Below are 16,580 nucleotides of genomic sequence, written 5' to 3'. Positions count from 1 at the left end.
ATAAAGCGTGATTTTTGTACACCATTTTCATTTGCAAATGTTTGCAATTAGCTAAATAATAATAAAGCGCAAAACAGAATTCTATTCTATTGTTTTGCGTTTTCGGTCACCATGAAATCAATTTTCTCTTCAACGTGTCGCAAATATTGAAATTATATCAACTAATTTCACGAAATTCTGTTTAGTTTAGTTTTAATTAATTTTGCCATACCAATAAATTGAGCTGGAAACGGTTGGGTGATTTAAATTGAATATGGTCAGGGCAGATATCAGAGATTATTGCTGCCCCTGGCCCCCCAAATGTTCGACCGCAGTCGAAAGTTGTTATTGAAAAATAATTAGCATAAATTAAAATTGTAGCCACAAAAGTTAATATGTTTTTTGTGCATAAATAATATTTATTTTTAAATCGTTTCCATAAATGAATGTGTGGTGCGTGTGTCCGGGTGCTGGCCACATTTAGCATATTGCTGTTGATATGTAAACATTAATACTGATCAAATTGCACAAGAGGTCGGCACAAAGTTGGGCTCTGCTGCGATATAAATCGAATGAAAAAACCACACAGAAAAAATACCGTAAGGCAAATAAGTGAATTAAATTGAGACTTGATGCATCCATTTTTTGCATCAATAGACTTTCGTGCAATTTGGTATGCAAAGAAAAATGAGATTGTAATTAAAACGCTATATTAAGTAATTAATAATGACAAAGTGAGGCAAACCAAACCGCAAAAAAAGGACAAGTGGAAAACAAATAATATTAAATTAACGAGAAGCCTTAGCCTAAGGAAAAGAAAAACACAGACACAAAAAGAGAGCAAAGCAAATGAAAGTACTGTAATGAAAATGAAATAATAATAATAATAATAGCAACTTAACCTATGGCAAAACACTTGGCGTTTTGGGCAATTACAATTTAATTTTTAAGCCAATCAGCAAAATAAAGTGGAAAATTCCAGCCAAACGTGAAAAGGCTTGATTTCAATTGTGAATGGGAAAACAATTACCAGAGTGTGGTTATTTATTTGAGTTTGCAACAATTTTTGTTTATTCAGTTTTTCAGGTTTTGCATAATTTATACATAGACATATACATTTATATAACATAACACACATGTACAACTAAACAATAGTTTTCGTTTATGAATTTTATTTTTCTCTTCCTCATTCTTCCCTTCGCTTTTGGCTTATTAATATCACTCATACGCCACGTGTGGCAGGTCAGAGAATTGGGTTGGCAGTCCATCAAGTGGCGTCGGATTTTTCATCATCCTGCTGCTGCTGCGGTAGACTTTTCCCATTTCCATTTGCTTGTTGTTGTTGCTGTAGTGGCGATTCCACCTTCTCGTCCCCCAAATTCACGGTGGTCTTCGAGGCGTGCAACTCCGTCTCCTCGGGAATGACCTTGCGACCCTCCTGATCCTGTTAAATGTAAAAATACAAATAAATTTAAAATAAGCCGGATAGTGGTTTTATTTATTAATAGCAAATATGATTTTGTCATGCCATATGCTAGATAAATGGGGTAAATACAACAATTTTATCATGCCAAAGGCAGTACAGCTTTAACCAATTGAAGCTCAAACAATATAATTTTATTTAAATTTTTAATGAATGCCTTATTGCTTTTTCTCCTTTTTTAAAGTAGTTTTTCCTCATATTCCAATATTGAAAAAGCATTTATTAAGCTTCCGAAAATGCATATTATTGAAGTTGTTCTACATTTGCTGCAGTTCAAGTGAATACACAACCACACACTTCCATACACTCGTTTTTGTTATACGCACACATGCAATTAGCAATTAAAAAGGTGAAATGCATGCAAAAACCAGTTCCATAACGAGCATAAAAATTAACCAACCAATTTTGAACATAATAAAAACTGAGAACAAAATAGCAGCGGATAAAACCGCCATCGTGTTGTGCAGTGTAAAGTGCTATTTACAATTTACTCACTCAACTTGCTTTTAGTTTTTCCCTTTGCGCCCTCGATGAATTTTCATGCACATGCGGGCAAGTATAATCAACATGCATGCTAATTTGAGTTTGAACATGAAATTTAAGTGGCCGATAAATTATATTTAATGGAGTTGTTGGCTTGGTTCGATGGATTAAATAGAATTCGGCTTGTATGGATTTCCCATAACGAGTTTGTTTGCAGTCTAGCTCGGAAATACAGTGAAAAGCTTGTTAATTAAAGATTAGATACGAGATAAGTTTCGTTTTAGTATTTAGTCAATTTGATTGAAAGACATTTGCTTAGGTTTTCTCCTGGATTTCTTTATATACAACTTTAATACACAAATTTTGATCTATTAAATTGTTTTCCATTTGAAATGTATTTCTCTTAAGCAACAGTTTTTTAAAGCAACTGTTAATGCTTTTTAATTTTTTGTAGTTCTACAATACTCTAGAATAATGTTTGCTAAAATCGTATTTATCGTTTGTTTCCTTTTATTTTATGATATCATGTTTATAAAGTCTTCTTATTTTCATCTTGACTTGACCCCTTTAAACTTTTTCTTAATTATTCCCCATGGTGTTTTTGAGTGGGGTATGCTACTTTTATGGTCCTCAGCTCCCCCATTCGAATTTCAAATGACGATTTCGTTTTTCCCCTACTCAATTCTCGATTCCATAAGCATTCCGCCTCAGTTCGCCTCACATATGCACGAATAAACAAATAAACGCAGTAGTTGCATTGGAGTTGACTGGTGTATTTCCTTTACTTTATTTTTATTTTCGTTTGTTTGTTGGTTTATTGTCGAAAGGCATTTCCGCGTCATCAAACTTTTTGGATAATTCGCCATGCATCGAACGTAGTTTGCTCGTTGTTTGGCTTTTTATTAAAAAAGTGTTGGGGGGATGCTGAATGTGGTGGGTGGAAAATGCACCGGCCTTGCAGTTGAATGCACAAAAGTTTTCCAACAAACTCACGCACACAAATAAGTACACCTCTGTATAGAAATGCACATCTTAAGTGCCATGTGTGCGGTGAGGAACAGGAGGAAACTCAAAGGAAAATGGAGGGAAAATAAAAGGATGCACTCACAAAAATATGAAAAGATAACTGACTGTTCTAGTTTTTGGTATTTAACAACAATGAGCTTAAACTTAATTTTATTAATATGAATATTGGTTATATTTATAAATTGGTTTTTTGCCATGTGTTTTGAAAATTTCCCCTCTTGTTATATTTCACATTTCTTTATAACATTTACATATTAAATTTGCTGAACCGATTTTCTTTTTCTTTCTTACATGTTTAGTTTCTTTTCGATTAAATAATAATACAAATTTCACAAGAAACGTTTATGTTTCAGTTAAAACTTTTTTTTTGGTATATTCAAAAATCTAATAACCAAAATTTTCCTGAGTGATCTTAGGAAAATAGGGGCAAGAATTTCTATAATGTTCCTGTTCAGTTCATTTTGCGATGCTTTTGTTTCCATTCCTTTGTTTGGCTTCGAATTGCTCTGTCCTTATATATTTTAAGCCCCCATTTTCGCCCCTACTTCCCCCGCCCCTGTCCTTTGAAGGCGCTTACAATGGGCATTACTTACGCGCAATTTCGCGCTCACTTTTTGTGCGTTATGCTGAAGAAGTTATTGGCCTCGACGGACGAGCTACGTACTATATATGTCGCGCTATAAAGTCGTTTCTGGCCAAAATCAACAATGACAAATGTTGCCAACAGCATCGAATTACGTGGCATTCATTCTGCGATCATTCCCATAAATATTTCTATTTTTTCAATGCACTCTTTCCTCTCTAACATCGATAAATTGCTTTCATAGAAAAAGAAATAAAAATAATGCTAGCACAAAAAGTGGAAGCAAAAAAAAAGTCTGTGTGTATGTATGTTTGTGTGTTTGGGGAAAATGGGGAACTTTACTAGGAGAGAGCAAACCGGAAATCGTCGAAGGAAGTGGAAACATACATATGTGCAAAAAAAACATACACAGAGTCGTGCCTTGGCAATGCTAAAATATTGAGCATGCGATTGGGATTCCATTCATTCCCCATTTTCACAGTGGTAAAATATTACGAAAACTGCTGATACTCAATTTAAATTTGATCATAGGTAAATAACACTCAGCAATTTTTTTTACCAATAAAGCAAACTTTTAATTCAAATTTTTAGGGATGGAATAAAATGCAAAACTTTTGGGTTACATATATCAATAGCACCCTAAATTTAAACTTGTAAATACAATTTTTCTAGGCATTTAAAACCATAACCTTTCGCTAATTTTTCTATTTTTATTTATTGATTGACTCTTGAATAAACCCATTTAATAACTTTTTATTTTCGCAAAATGTTTTACCACTGTCGTTTGAAAAGTTTGAAATGATTTGCCACATTCGAACAGACGTTGCCTTGCTTCGCCTTGTTTGTTTGTTCTATGGCATTGTTGTTCTTTTCCAATCCCTCTTACCCCAACCCAAGAATCACCTGCCACCCAAATCCAGCCCCTTTCTCCGCCCCTAAACTCCACCCCCACCCTTTGTAAAAGCAAACATTGTTGCTTCTTGCAACAGCTGCCATTGTTATTCCCTTTTTTTGTCAACTCATATTAAGTTTAACAACAAATCATTTGGCGTAAAACGTAAACAAAATCAAAGCGCATGAGAAAAATAGCAAATAACAATAGAATAAGGGACATTTTTCAGGCAAAACAAAACTTTAAAGGAGAGGAAAAGCATAAACAAAGGCAAATGCTAAATGGGATGTGAGTTGATGTGAGGCAACATGCTCAAATTGCTCGACGAGTGTGCAAAATTAAACTAAACTCAACTAAGCGTTCAGCAAGAAAAACCCAACAGCAGCAGTGGGTTAAGGGGGTCGAAAACGGGGAGGTGCTTGGTTATTGTGGGTTATGCACATAAAAACAAGTGATGCCCAAAAGTCAAATGGCGCAAGTGCGGGCTTTAATTCAACGAAATAACTTAATGCCCGGATGGCTTGGCAAACTGCGACGCCAGAACCACCATATCCTTCTCCAACTTGCCATTTTCTACCACCCACCATCCACAGCCCCTAAAAAAAGCAAACGACTAAAGCTGCAGCGGCAATGGTAGCTCTACAAGCCATTGCATTTTTCAGCAACCCTACATAGAGAGAAAATACTTCGAAGAAAGTGACTGAAGTTTTTATAGGTATTGTTATACTGAATATTAAAAAAACGTGGCAAACGCTTTTTAAAACTGTTCGAAAATAGACTAACTTCATAATACATTTTTTCACATATTATTATAACTATTTTATACACCAATAAAAACTCCAGGCCTTTTTAATTAGTTTTTTAATAAATAAATAGTTTTTTAGAGCAAAACAAAATTTTTTGTCAGTTTGTTCTTTTAAAATATTTTAATCAGAACTTTAAGATGTGTTTTTATTAGTTCTTATTATATCTATATCAGGGCTTGTAAGTAAACTAATTGTAAATTAATCAGGTTTAGTGATTAATTTTCCCCAGTGTGTTAGTGCAATATCTTGGCGAGTGATGCTGCTGCCTGAGTTGCTTTTGCCACTGTAATGGCCTCTGTTTATTCGCATTCAGTGCTGCATGCTTTCTCAGAACAAGCGATGCCAGAAGTACCCAGGACCCAGGACATGCCATGCAGTCACAGTTACATATGTTTGTGTGCCGAATTACCCTTTGCAGAAGAGTCGCATCGATTGGCTATAAATTTTTGCCAATATCATGCATAAAACGAAGACCAAATTAAGGAGGTTCTATAATTTTTTACGACATAGTTATAAATCTTTAAAATAGGTCCTCACATTTCTTATTAGTTTGAAATTAAAAAAAAAGTTTAAAATAAGTACAATAACTTTTTAATTTAAATATTTAAACAAAAAAACTTTTAGCTCATGAACGGTTTTTTGATTTTGGTAATTTGGTTTAAAAATTTATTACAAATCAAATTAATACTATTATTTATACAAATTCATTTTCGAAAATTCTCTCTTCACTATTTGTATAAATTTTCTATGTATTCCTTAAGCAAAGGGTAATATAACATTCGATCTTCCAGGCACTAGTTTCATTTATTTTGACTATTTTTGGTTTTTACTTTTCGTTTTTGTTTTTGTTGGATTCTTGTACATTACCATTAACATGGAGCTGGGTATTACGGATAAATCCACAGCGGGTATTGAAGTTAACAAACCACTTGGATACTTTTTCATGCGGCTGGGAAAAAATGTTGATTCCACGCCCTGTTTGTATGCGAATGGCATTTTTGGCTATAGCATATATTATCCACACATATAGTTAAAGGGATATGCACTCACACAGATACACTCACACACAGACACCCACTTTCTCACACATACGAATATCGAATAGACAGCTCTCAACTCTCTGCTGGTTTTGGCAAATTTATTTTTCACAAAGCGAAGTTTTGGTTCTGGTTCGGGATTCTGCAGTCCGGACTGGGCTGCAATTTGCAAGCTACGGGTATCACAGAGAAAGAAAAAGATACGTTAAATTATTATATTAATATTAATTAACCACACTCATAACTTCAAATTTTACTGTCCGTTAAATATTGTGTATCAAAATACAACAGTCATTCAGTACACAAAACATAAATAATGATTTTATATTTTTGCAATAAAATCACAATTAATTTTAGATAAAGATGAATCTTTAGATTTTCCGACGAATATAATACAATTTTTATAGTAATACATGTCAAAAGATAAATAATCATTTGAAAAATTTTATTAAAATTCAAATCGATATTTTTATGAGTGTAGCAACTATCAACTCCTAGCTGAGGCTTCTCATTTTCAGAAAAAAAATACTATAGTGAACTCTTGGTCTTCTAGGGTTTGTCCCTGTTTTGTTTTATTTCGTTGCTCGGTGATGTGTGGAGGCAAAACTGTCAGTTTGGTCTGTTTCGCATTGGAATGTTTTTGCAAAAAGCGAAAGAGCAAATGCCAGGGGGAAAACTTTGTCTTGTTCATAAATTCATTAATTTGTTGTGTTTTTCTGCCTCTCATTTCTTTGGCTGCAGCAAAAGCATTTGATTTATTGAATTATGGTTGCCTGGTTGCCATAAAAGCCTCGCCTCAAAGCATTGAAAATTAATTACGAAATTAACTTTGACAAGCGGCTTTGAGAGTGCAACCAAATGGGGTTGAGAAGGGTGGTGGGGGGGAGGGGGTGATAATCAATTGCCGGACATATATCATGGGAAAGTTTTTAATTAAAGGATAGGTCGGATAAAACTGTTTGCTAAATTGCAATTGCAACTTGGAGTTTTCGAATTCAATAAATTATTAAAAATGTCTAGAGACTTTGCCAATAAAATATTTTTAACAAAAATTGTTAAGTGAGTGTGTTCAAATGGCTTGAAACAAACATAAACATGTTGATGGTAAACTTTTAAGGTAACCAAATGATATTAGTAATTTCTTTTTTTTAAATAGGACTACAAAAAGTAACTAAATATGCTTACAACACTGCATAGTTTTAGAACTACTTGGGCTAGCATATAATAAACTGGTCAGAAGTTCTCAACATAAACTTTCAAAGTGGCTATTAAAAGACCTTTTAATTGCATTTACATTTTTTCCATTTCAAATTGAATTGAAAAGCGTGTTCTTGCATAATCAACCTGTAAAGCTGCTTTTCATTGCGATTTTCACCTTTAAGCCCCGAGCTATTCTGGGATTTTTGAAAGTTCCTCTCCGTTCGGAATTTAAATTGGCAAAAACGGTGGCCAGCGGCGAATATGCTTGCCAAGAAAACAAAAACCAATAAACCCGGCTCGAATTCGAGCTGCATGGCAGCAGGAATAAAGGAGCAGGAGTGAAACCAGAGAGAAATCGAATCCTCTGGAGCGGCATCAAAAGAAACGACCCACTCGACAAAGGCAACCAAATGCCAAACACACAAAACAACCGCCTCTTTAGCCGCCCACTTTTTCCCCTAACCAGGGTACACTCAGAAAAAATCAGACAAATATCTCAATTAGTTTTTGATACTTTAGGTGGCTTAAAAATAATTTTCAAATATTTTTTATTCAGACCTGGATACTAGGAAATTTATAAGGATAGCAAAAGGAAAGAAAAATTACTATTTTACAACAAAAAGAAAATTACTTTAATAAAATATATATAAAAATAACATATTTTGGATACCTTCTTTTTGTGTTTAACTTTTATAATATTTTTAAAATATTTTAATATCCTTTTTATATTAAAAAGCTTTTTTATACGTTTTAAGATTTTGCTTTCAAATCTGTTTTCTTTTTTCTGAGTGTCCTGTGAAGAGAATCGAAGCTGATGCGGATGCAGTTGGCTCCTGCTTCCTGTTGTCAAGGCAAAAACCAGAGACAGGATATAGAGGGGGAACAAAGGACACGCGACAGCATGCTAAAAAGTTATTGTGGCAGCAGATGTTGGGTATTTAAAAAATCAAACACACGACCGCGTCGAGAGCAGCTAAGGTCCCCGTGGAAACTCAGAAGTCAAAAACAATTGACAGCAATCAGAGAGACACACAATCGCACACACACACACCCCCATTCATAAAATGGACATAGAAAAAGGGACCTTAAATAGATATTTACTCACCTCCAGGACAACGCCCTCAAGGGCTGGCTGTGAAATATTCTTCAGATTGCTGTGATTCAATTTCGGGGCACTGTCGGCCCGATTGCGGCCCAATGATTGATTCGACGTCTTGTTATCGGCCTTGCTCAGCATTGAATTGTTCGAGGACTTGTGATTAATCTCCAGCGCGGAGCGCAGGATATCCACTTTGGAGGCACTCCCAATGTTGCCGTGCCGTGGAACACCCCTCAAGGACTCAACGTTGTAGCTGCTGCGACGCACCGACAGATGGTCATGGATATCGGCCTGCAGGCAGGATTGAAAATTTAATTTACTAGTCTCACCTCACAGGCTCATTAACAAAATAAGCGCAAGATAGCATTCTGACTGATGGACATTTGGTAATGGAGCTAAAGAGTCATTAACAAAACATTAACAGGCTATTTCAAAATAATTAGTTTATAAAACAGCTGCGGTCAAACCTTTTTTATATTATCGGTAATCTTATACTAGAAACTAAATGCACAAATATAAAAACCTAAATTGAATGTATGTATAATGTTTTAAAACATTTATAAAATAGATAAATAAAAAAAAAGTTTTTAAATTTTTAATTTAAAAACAGATCAGAAATTAAAAACCCTGGAATACCATCACAAAGTGCAGATGAACGAGGAATTATGGCTGTTTTCTTAAATTGTTATAAATTATTAACTACAGTATACAGCACTATATAGAACCCCTATTTTAAACTTTAAACTTTACCTCCAAACCTAATTGTTGCTGATCAAAGGATTCTTGATTAAGCCAAAACTCACCCGCGATCCCCTAGGCAGCGATGACAAGCTGCCAATCTGATTGTATTTAATCATCAAACTCAGCCGCTCCAAGGACATCGAAGTGCCCTGCTCCTTTGTGGCCGGTTCGGTAAGCTTCTCCGTTTCGCCGGCCTCCACGGCCTCCACTTCCTCCTCGGATTCCTCTGTTGTGTGATCGAATTTCCGCAGCCAAATCAAATGGAGCAGCCCATAGGCAATGCCTCCGACCACAGCCAGCAGACCCATATACCGAAAGGCGTCTCGAGTGCCGAACTGACCAATGAGGAGTCCTCCAGTAAAACTACCACTGCCGCGCCCTTAAATTGAAGACACACCAAATGTGATTACATGCCATTAAAGTACCTCATTAGGAAAGTACACAGCGAAGAAAGAAGTCATAAAGTAAAAATGTAAATAAATATAAATGTATATATAAACATTAACAAATCACTAGGAATTTGAAAAAATTATAAGCTTTGACATAAAGAGTATTACATTTTTAGAAAAAGAGTTCAATGGAAGCTAAGCTTTTTTTTTCTTTTTTCCATTTTAGTGTGGTGTTGTAAGAAGGATACTTACCCAAACTGAAATGGGCCATGCCCAGGACGCCAATCAGGGTAGCCAGCAGACTTTTTGGGGCCAGAATCGAGCAGTAGGTCGCTGCTGCCACCCACATAAGATGGCAGGATAACGACTCCATGGCCTCGAACGGAAAACACCACCAGGCATTCCTTTTTCGAAGGAGGGGGGAGGTGAATTCAATTTGGAATTGCATTAGGCATTAGGCCGACATGTGACCAGCATTATTTGCACTTACTCGATGAAGGAGTAGCCCACCAGGCGGCCGGCGTGCGAAAAGAACGCGATGATAATCAGATTAACGTGCCCAAAGATTCTTGTGATTTTCTCCGCCCCATAGAGAAAAGGAATACTGCTTACGGTGCCCACAGTGATGGTGATACCTAATCAATAAAATCAGCCATAAATACCTTAAAATACCCAAAACAAATAGAAACTCACCCAACAGATAGTTTGGAGCACCCAGTTCCTTGAGATACAGGAATAGGAAACTCTCGATGAAGCCCCAGAAATTACCAAGTACAAACAGGAAACAAATGAAGGCAATCACATGCGGCATTTTGAGTAGATTCCAAAGATCTCGGAACACATTATCAGCTGGTAATTTCTCGCCAAGAGGCATCATTAGTACCGACATGGTGGATATCACCAGCAAAACATCGTACGTATAGAAGGCTGCCGAATAATCCGTATAACCCAATCCCCGCGAGGAGTAATCAATCATAATGCCCGTTATCGGCGAGAATATGGCCATGCCGATACTGGAGAACAAACGCTCGCGTCCAAAATCACCGCCGTACTTCTCAATCATTGTCAAGGCAATCGGATCCATGATGGTTACTCCGGCTGACAGCATTGTGGTGGCCAAAAATCTGTGAAAAAAGCGGATTAATAGATCGAGGGCAGTGATTATAGAAGCTTAAATGTAGCCGAAAAACAATATGGTGCAATGGACGAATTTTAATAAAATATGGTTAAAGCACTTATAAGAAAATTAAATATCGGGATTTTTTGTTTAAAAAATCAAGAATTCCACATACATCTGTGATTATTTAAAATGAATTTAAAATAATTTAAAATTTAAACTTAAGTCTAAGCAAAAATATATTTATTTTGACTGTTTTTTTATTAGACCTAAATATTTGTTGTATGCTTTTGTAATCTTTAAAAATATATCGTTTAAAAATACGTCCCAGCTTACTAACCTTAGCAAAAAGTACACCCAGAAAATGATCTCGTCGGTCTCTTTATAGTCCGGTGGACATATTTCGGGTGCATTCATTGTAAAAGAACAACGCTGCATCATGCATTTAACAGCTCCGGATCCCATACTCGACATATTTGTACGCCGAACCAAGCCGCCACATCTCAAATCCAGATCGTCCATATCGGTGAGATTGATTTTACCCCTGACCAAATGGTCCTCACCAAATCTCTGCCGGATGTCGGTAACCGTCTCGTTGGCATCCTGTTCAATTTCCATGCCCAATTGCTCGGTGGGATCAGCCAGATCGGGATGCATTTGCAGCATGAAGTAGGTGGCATCGTCTTTATCAGAGTGCACCCAACTGGTCCAAGGTGCCTTCTTCTGACTGCTGCTATCTGTCACTATTGCATAAATAAATACATAAATAAAAACATAAATAAATGAACTATATTAATAATCAAGTCGATTTAATAAAGTTGTCTTGATATTTAAGAAACATGCTTGACGAATGTTATAAATCTTGAGTTATAAGTAGAAATCTTTGTTTTAGAAATATTTCAAGAACATAGTTAGAAACATATTTAAAAAATTGGAATAAGTTATAGAATTTAAGGCTGGTCTTTTATTAAATGTGTCAGAGTTCTTGGGCCCCATTTAAATCATTTTTATAATTTAATATTTTCTGATCAATATTGCTGTTTGTTTGTTTCGTTTCATAATTTTCCTGCTGTGTTTGAGTGAGTCCTTCACATAATCAGACAGTGACAAGAAAATAGCTTTTGCACTTTTCCTGTACTTTTCTGCCCCCCAATGAGAGCGTAGTCTGATTCTGATTCCAAGTTGTGTCCTGTTGTGTCCCCTTGTTGCCTTGATGTCCTGTGCTGGCCATGCATGACCAATTTCCAATTGTGCCAAGTGTCAACTGTACAACCAAGTGTAATGCCATCATGTTTAGTTAGTTATGCACTTTTGTCTGCTGCTGCAGTGCCCCTTTTTCGGGAATGCGCACATTCTGGCCAGGACATTAGGAAAGTTTCTGACTCTCCTGAGTTTTGTTTGGGTGAAATGGGGAAGAGTTTTGCCAGCATTTGATGGCCATGTGGTTTGTTAATAGGACATGATTTAGGACTAACACTTTTGGGAATAAGGGAATGCCCATTTTCTTACGAACTAATGGAAAGTTTAGGTGCGGGATAAAAGCATTGCAAGATTGATTGATAATAATACATGATATGAAACTTATTAAATATTATTAACAATTTTTTTTTTTAAACTTAAACTTAAACTTTCTGCCTTGCAACTTTGAATCTATAACTCTCTTTACCAATTCTAAAGAATTTTGTATGTTGTCTAATCTTGTTTAAAACGTAAATTAAATCGCAATATTTTTTTCTTTAAAATTATATTATATCAAATTGAGTAAACATCAAATTTTGCAATCTATAAAAATACCCGTCACACAATCTCTTTCTTGCTAAAAACTAAACTGTTTACCTAAGATATCATTCCAAGCGAAAGCACTCTCTTTTCCATCTCCATTGGAAATATTTTCATTTTATTTTCCTGTTCATTTTCCCCCACATCTTTGTGACAACTTGCCGTCCACTTTTAATAATGTGGAATAAAAACGCCTTTTTGTGAATTTTTTTTTCCCAGAGAATTGGAAAAAAGTTTCCCCGTAAACTTTGGCTCCACACAAAACGTCAGGCTTTAATGACAACCACCAGGCACCGCCCTAGCACTCGCACACGCACTCAGACAGGTTGAATTATACTTATTTTTTGTGCCAGTAGTAGTTTCATAGAGAGTCTACTCGGTCTTCGGCTTTTATGGAGCAAGTTGTTCTTGGTTTCTGCTCATGCTTCTGCTCCCGGCTGGCAGTTCACAAAAGATGGAAAAACAAACTAATAAAAGTAAAACACACACGGACAGGAACAGGAACACGGACACGGACAAGGATACGGACAAGGACGCCGACACGGATACGGACATCGAAACGGACATGGAGACGGACGGAGGAGATGGTGGACGTCAATAAATATCAGGGGAGGAAGAAGGGAGAGCATTGCAAGTCGACAACAAGTAAACTGACTGGTAGAACAAAGGAGCGACTACATAGAAGAAAATTGCATTAGTACGCTGGAAAAAAAAGAATTTGCGAGAAAAAAATATAGTTTATAGACTCACTTATAAAAGCAAACTAGTTTAATAAAAAATTTAATGACAGTTTGATAAAATATGAAATGACAGATAAAAATGGCTTCGGTACTAAAATATTACCTTTTAAACCAATTTGATATATTTCAGTTTTGAACTAAATATTAATACTTCAAATTATTAATTTTTGAAAATATTATGTCGAAGTGGTTGAATTTGAGTAGTTTAGTAGTTATGGTTAAAAATTAAAATGGTTGTTAAAATCTAAGTAAAAAAATTGTTCCTTTGAAATTTTAAATAATATATTCTGATTATATTTTTTCAAGAGTTACTAAATTTTTAATTATTTACCCCACATAATATTTTTATATATTTTAATAAAACTGAACCTAATATCAACCGCCCTTAAAATTCTAAATAAAAATTTCCCTGACAAAGGTTTTTTTGCAGTGTACATCAAACTGGCCATGATAATAACGCTGTGGTCAGTCGGTGGCTGGACAGGGGCTGGGTAGTTGGCGGTGCAGGGGTTCATCATGTCACTTACGATTCAATCCCTGCATGGACATGGCCGACAGTTCGGCTGACGATGACGGGCCCTGCTCCGGACTCGGACCCGCTGCCACCGCCTCCTTCAGCTGGGACATTGGCGGGAACATGGTCGATGACATATTAAGTACTTCTTGGTATCTGCTCCTCGTCTGCGTGGCGAATAATGCTGGCAATGATGACGCCGGCGATGTGGTGGTCGATGTGGTCGGTGCTGGCGATGTGCCCACTGCCGAGGACGAGGGTTCCATTGTGGTCGTGGTCGGGGATATCCCTGCTGTGGTTGCCGTTAGCTGGGTTCTCTGGGTGGTGGTGATGGTGGTGGTGGTGGGGGGCATGGTATTCGTGTAAAGCTGCGGATTAACTTGCTCCTGCATCAAACAATAGTCGACGCACTGATGCACGGCCAATTCCAGCTCCGGCTCCTCCGGACACTCTCGACTCGGACACGGAGACCACCAGACCTGCGGTGAAAAATACGAATGGGAAAAAGGCAAAAAGAATGTATTGGGAATTAGAAATGGCTAAAGGATTTGTGCAAGCACAAGGAAGGCCAAACGATGTTCAGCAAAAATGCTCAAATATCCCTGAACATTTGCACGGATTCCGTACATCGATTGTTTGAGCTAATAGTAAGCTCGGTTCATTGGATTTGCTCTCAAATGGGATTATTGCAAGCCGTGCAATATATACAAAAATAACATTGACAGAGGTTAGAACTTCTGCTATTTACTAAAAACATATGTGGTTTTTAGTTTTTATAACATTTATACATATATAACTTGTAATGCAAACAACTTTTTTATCTTCTATCGAAAATATTATCTTGTCGAAGCATAAAAAAATATGTATTGCCTTAAAATAAAACAAATAAAGAATTAAAATTTAATTCCCCTTATTAAACTGAAGTCAATAACAGTTAATTAATACAAATTCTTAGTTTATAATATACGATTAATAAACTATTTTTACATGCATTTTAAAATATTGCTTATAAAAAAAAAAAACCTTAGACAAAATGAAATGAAACTATAAAGTATATGGGTTACATTATTTAGTACTGAAATAATGCATATACTTTAATGCTATCTGTAGTTTAATTTCAAGAGACCTATTAAACCTAAACTTTCAGTTTTATTTTAGTGGCAGAGAGGAAAAAAAATGAAAATTGTTTAATAGGCTTTGAGATTTTAGGTCTATTATGTATAGAGATTGAATTGAAACCTCAGTAGGCCTTAGCTATTCCATCCCAGCGTTCACTATTCCCTTTGCTCAGTTCCCAGTTGTCGGGCTATAGGTAGGTCATACCATCACAAGCAGAGAAGCCAAAGGATAATCAAGGAGAATCATCTACAATGTTCTCGCTGCCGTTGAAATCCTGGAGCATTCAGTTTCGTGAACTGATGACCTCGCCTTTTGCCATCATTGCGCTGACCTTTGTGTTGGGATACGTGGTCTATACGAAGACCAGACGTCAGCATGGAACCTATGACGATGAGGACTACGAGATCGAAGGTCACCGCAAGTTGCCGGCTCCATTGAAGAATCTTCAACTCAACCGAAAACAATTGGCCAAATATAATTCGGAAAATCCCGATAAAACATATTTGGTGGCCTTGCAGGATGTCATCTATGATGTTTCGAGTGCGCCCCATGACTTTGGACCCGGTGGTAAATACGCGGCACTTTCGGGTACCGAAATTAAAGGTTTTGTAAAAAAAAAGTCTATTATCGAGATGCGTAACTATTTAACTTGTTTGAGCGAGTGGCAAATGATGCTGGAGGACATTTTTTATCGAGCTGGAGATATAATCGATGGACAGGACGATAGCATTAAAGAAGTGGATGAAGATGAAAAAAATGATGATGTTGATCACACCGATCGAAATGTGGAGGAACTCTGTGAAGCTGGACAGGGTGATAATGATGGCAATGTCTGCGAAAATGTGACATCCGATGATGAAGCTCTCAACCGGTCCGATTGGAACGACATAGATGTAACTATGGTGGCCACTACATAAATAATCCCTCTACCTTCACGCATCGCCCTTTGAAATCCAGCCAAAAGTGGCACTTAACCCATCATAAGCCTCAATATATGAACTTAAGCCCTTTGCCGTAATAACACAGACATAAATAAATATCTCTTGGATTTTAAGTGTGTCTGCACTTGCAGCACTTACACCAAAAAAAAACCTTACTATTACATTGTCAAAATTACGTAATTTTAATACTTCAATTTGTAATACTTTAAACATAAAATATATGAGGTTATGTGGCAAAAAATATAATATGGGTTTTCTAATTAGTTAAAATATGTTGTAGTTCATTTATTTTTTCCCTGTGCACTGCCTGTGGCCATGTGTTCGTGTTTCTGCATATATCCGTTACCAATTTTAATGCGAATTCAATAAGGCTCTGCCAAGGGTTGAATGGGGCTGATTGGGAGGCAGTATCGAGCGGGCGCTCGACTGCAATAATAAAATGGTAATTTCCGTTCACTGCCGTCGTCGGCGGTCGATGCCAAATAAATTTATGCCAAACGGCAAACCGAACTCGGCTCTATAATGGCATAAAATAGTAAACCGCAAGCAACAGGACATGGCCAGTGTAACAGGACACGGTATATGGTGTACATTCTCCTGCTCCAAGGATGAACAGAGGTCCGGCGAACGTGCGGAATGAACACAAATGTAG

At 36.5% G+C, this 16,580-nt stretch overlaps 2 protein-coding genes across 3 annotated transcripts in view; one reads left to right on the top strand and one right to left on the bottom strand.

The window, feature by feature from the left end:
- Window positions 1–1,045: 1,045 nt before the first annotated feature.
- The window catches only part of LOC108147949, a 28,125-nt gene continuing 12,590 nt past the window's right edge, over window positions 1,046–16,580 (bottom strand). Inside the window, exons 5-13 of one of the 2 annotated variants that reach the window (XM_017274734.2) lie at window positions 13,882–14,347; window positions 11,176–11,578; window positions 10,412–10,842; window positions 10,209–10,353; window positions 9,971–10,122; window positions 9,392–9,708; window positions 8,595–8,879; window positions 6,120–6,227; window positions 1,046–1,423 (exon numbers count right to left, since the gene is read on the bottom strand). In XM_017274734.2, the coding sequence (XP_017130223.1) occupies window positions 1,247–1,423; window positions 6,120–6,227; window positions 8,595–8,879; window positions 9,392–9,708; window positions 9,971–10,122; window positions 10,209–10,353; window positions 10,412–10,842; window positions 11,176–11,578; window positions 13,882–14,347 (2,484 nt within the window). In that variant the 3' untranslated portion in view covers window positions 1,046–1,246. The remainder of the gene's footprint in view (window positions 1,424–6,119; window positions 6,228–8,594; window positions 8,880–9,391; window positions 9,709–9,970; window positions 10,123–10,208; window positions 10,354–10,411; window positions 10,843–11,175; window positions 11,579–13,881; window positions 14,348–16,580) is intronic. The other variant, XM_017274737.2, reaches the window with a different exon arrangement.
- Window positions 15,130–16,163, top strand: LOC108147950 (membrane steroid-binding protein 1). The gene has a single exon (XM_017274738.2). The coding sequence runs from the start codon at window positions 15,239–15,241 to the stop codon at window positions 15,902–15,904; it is 666 nt and encodes a 221-aa protein (XP_017130227.1). The 5' UTR covers window positions 15,130–15,238; the 3' UTR covers window positions 15,905–16,163.

The sequence above is a fragment of the Drosophila elegans genome, unplaced genomic scaffold (genome assembly GCF_018152505.1).
Source record: "Drosophila elegans isolate 14027-0461.03 unplaced genomic scaffold, ASM1815250v1 contig_814, whole genome shotgun sequence".
In the NCBI taxonomy this organism is placed as follows: Eukaryota; Metazoa; Arthropoda; class Insecta; order Diptera; family Drosophilidae; genus Drosophila; species Drosophila elegans.
The sequence above is the reverse complement of the archived record's forward strand: the minus strand, read 5'-3'. Positions and strand labels throughout refer to the sequence as shown.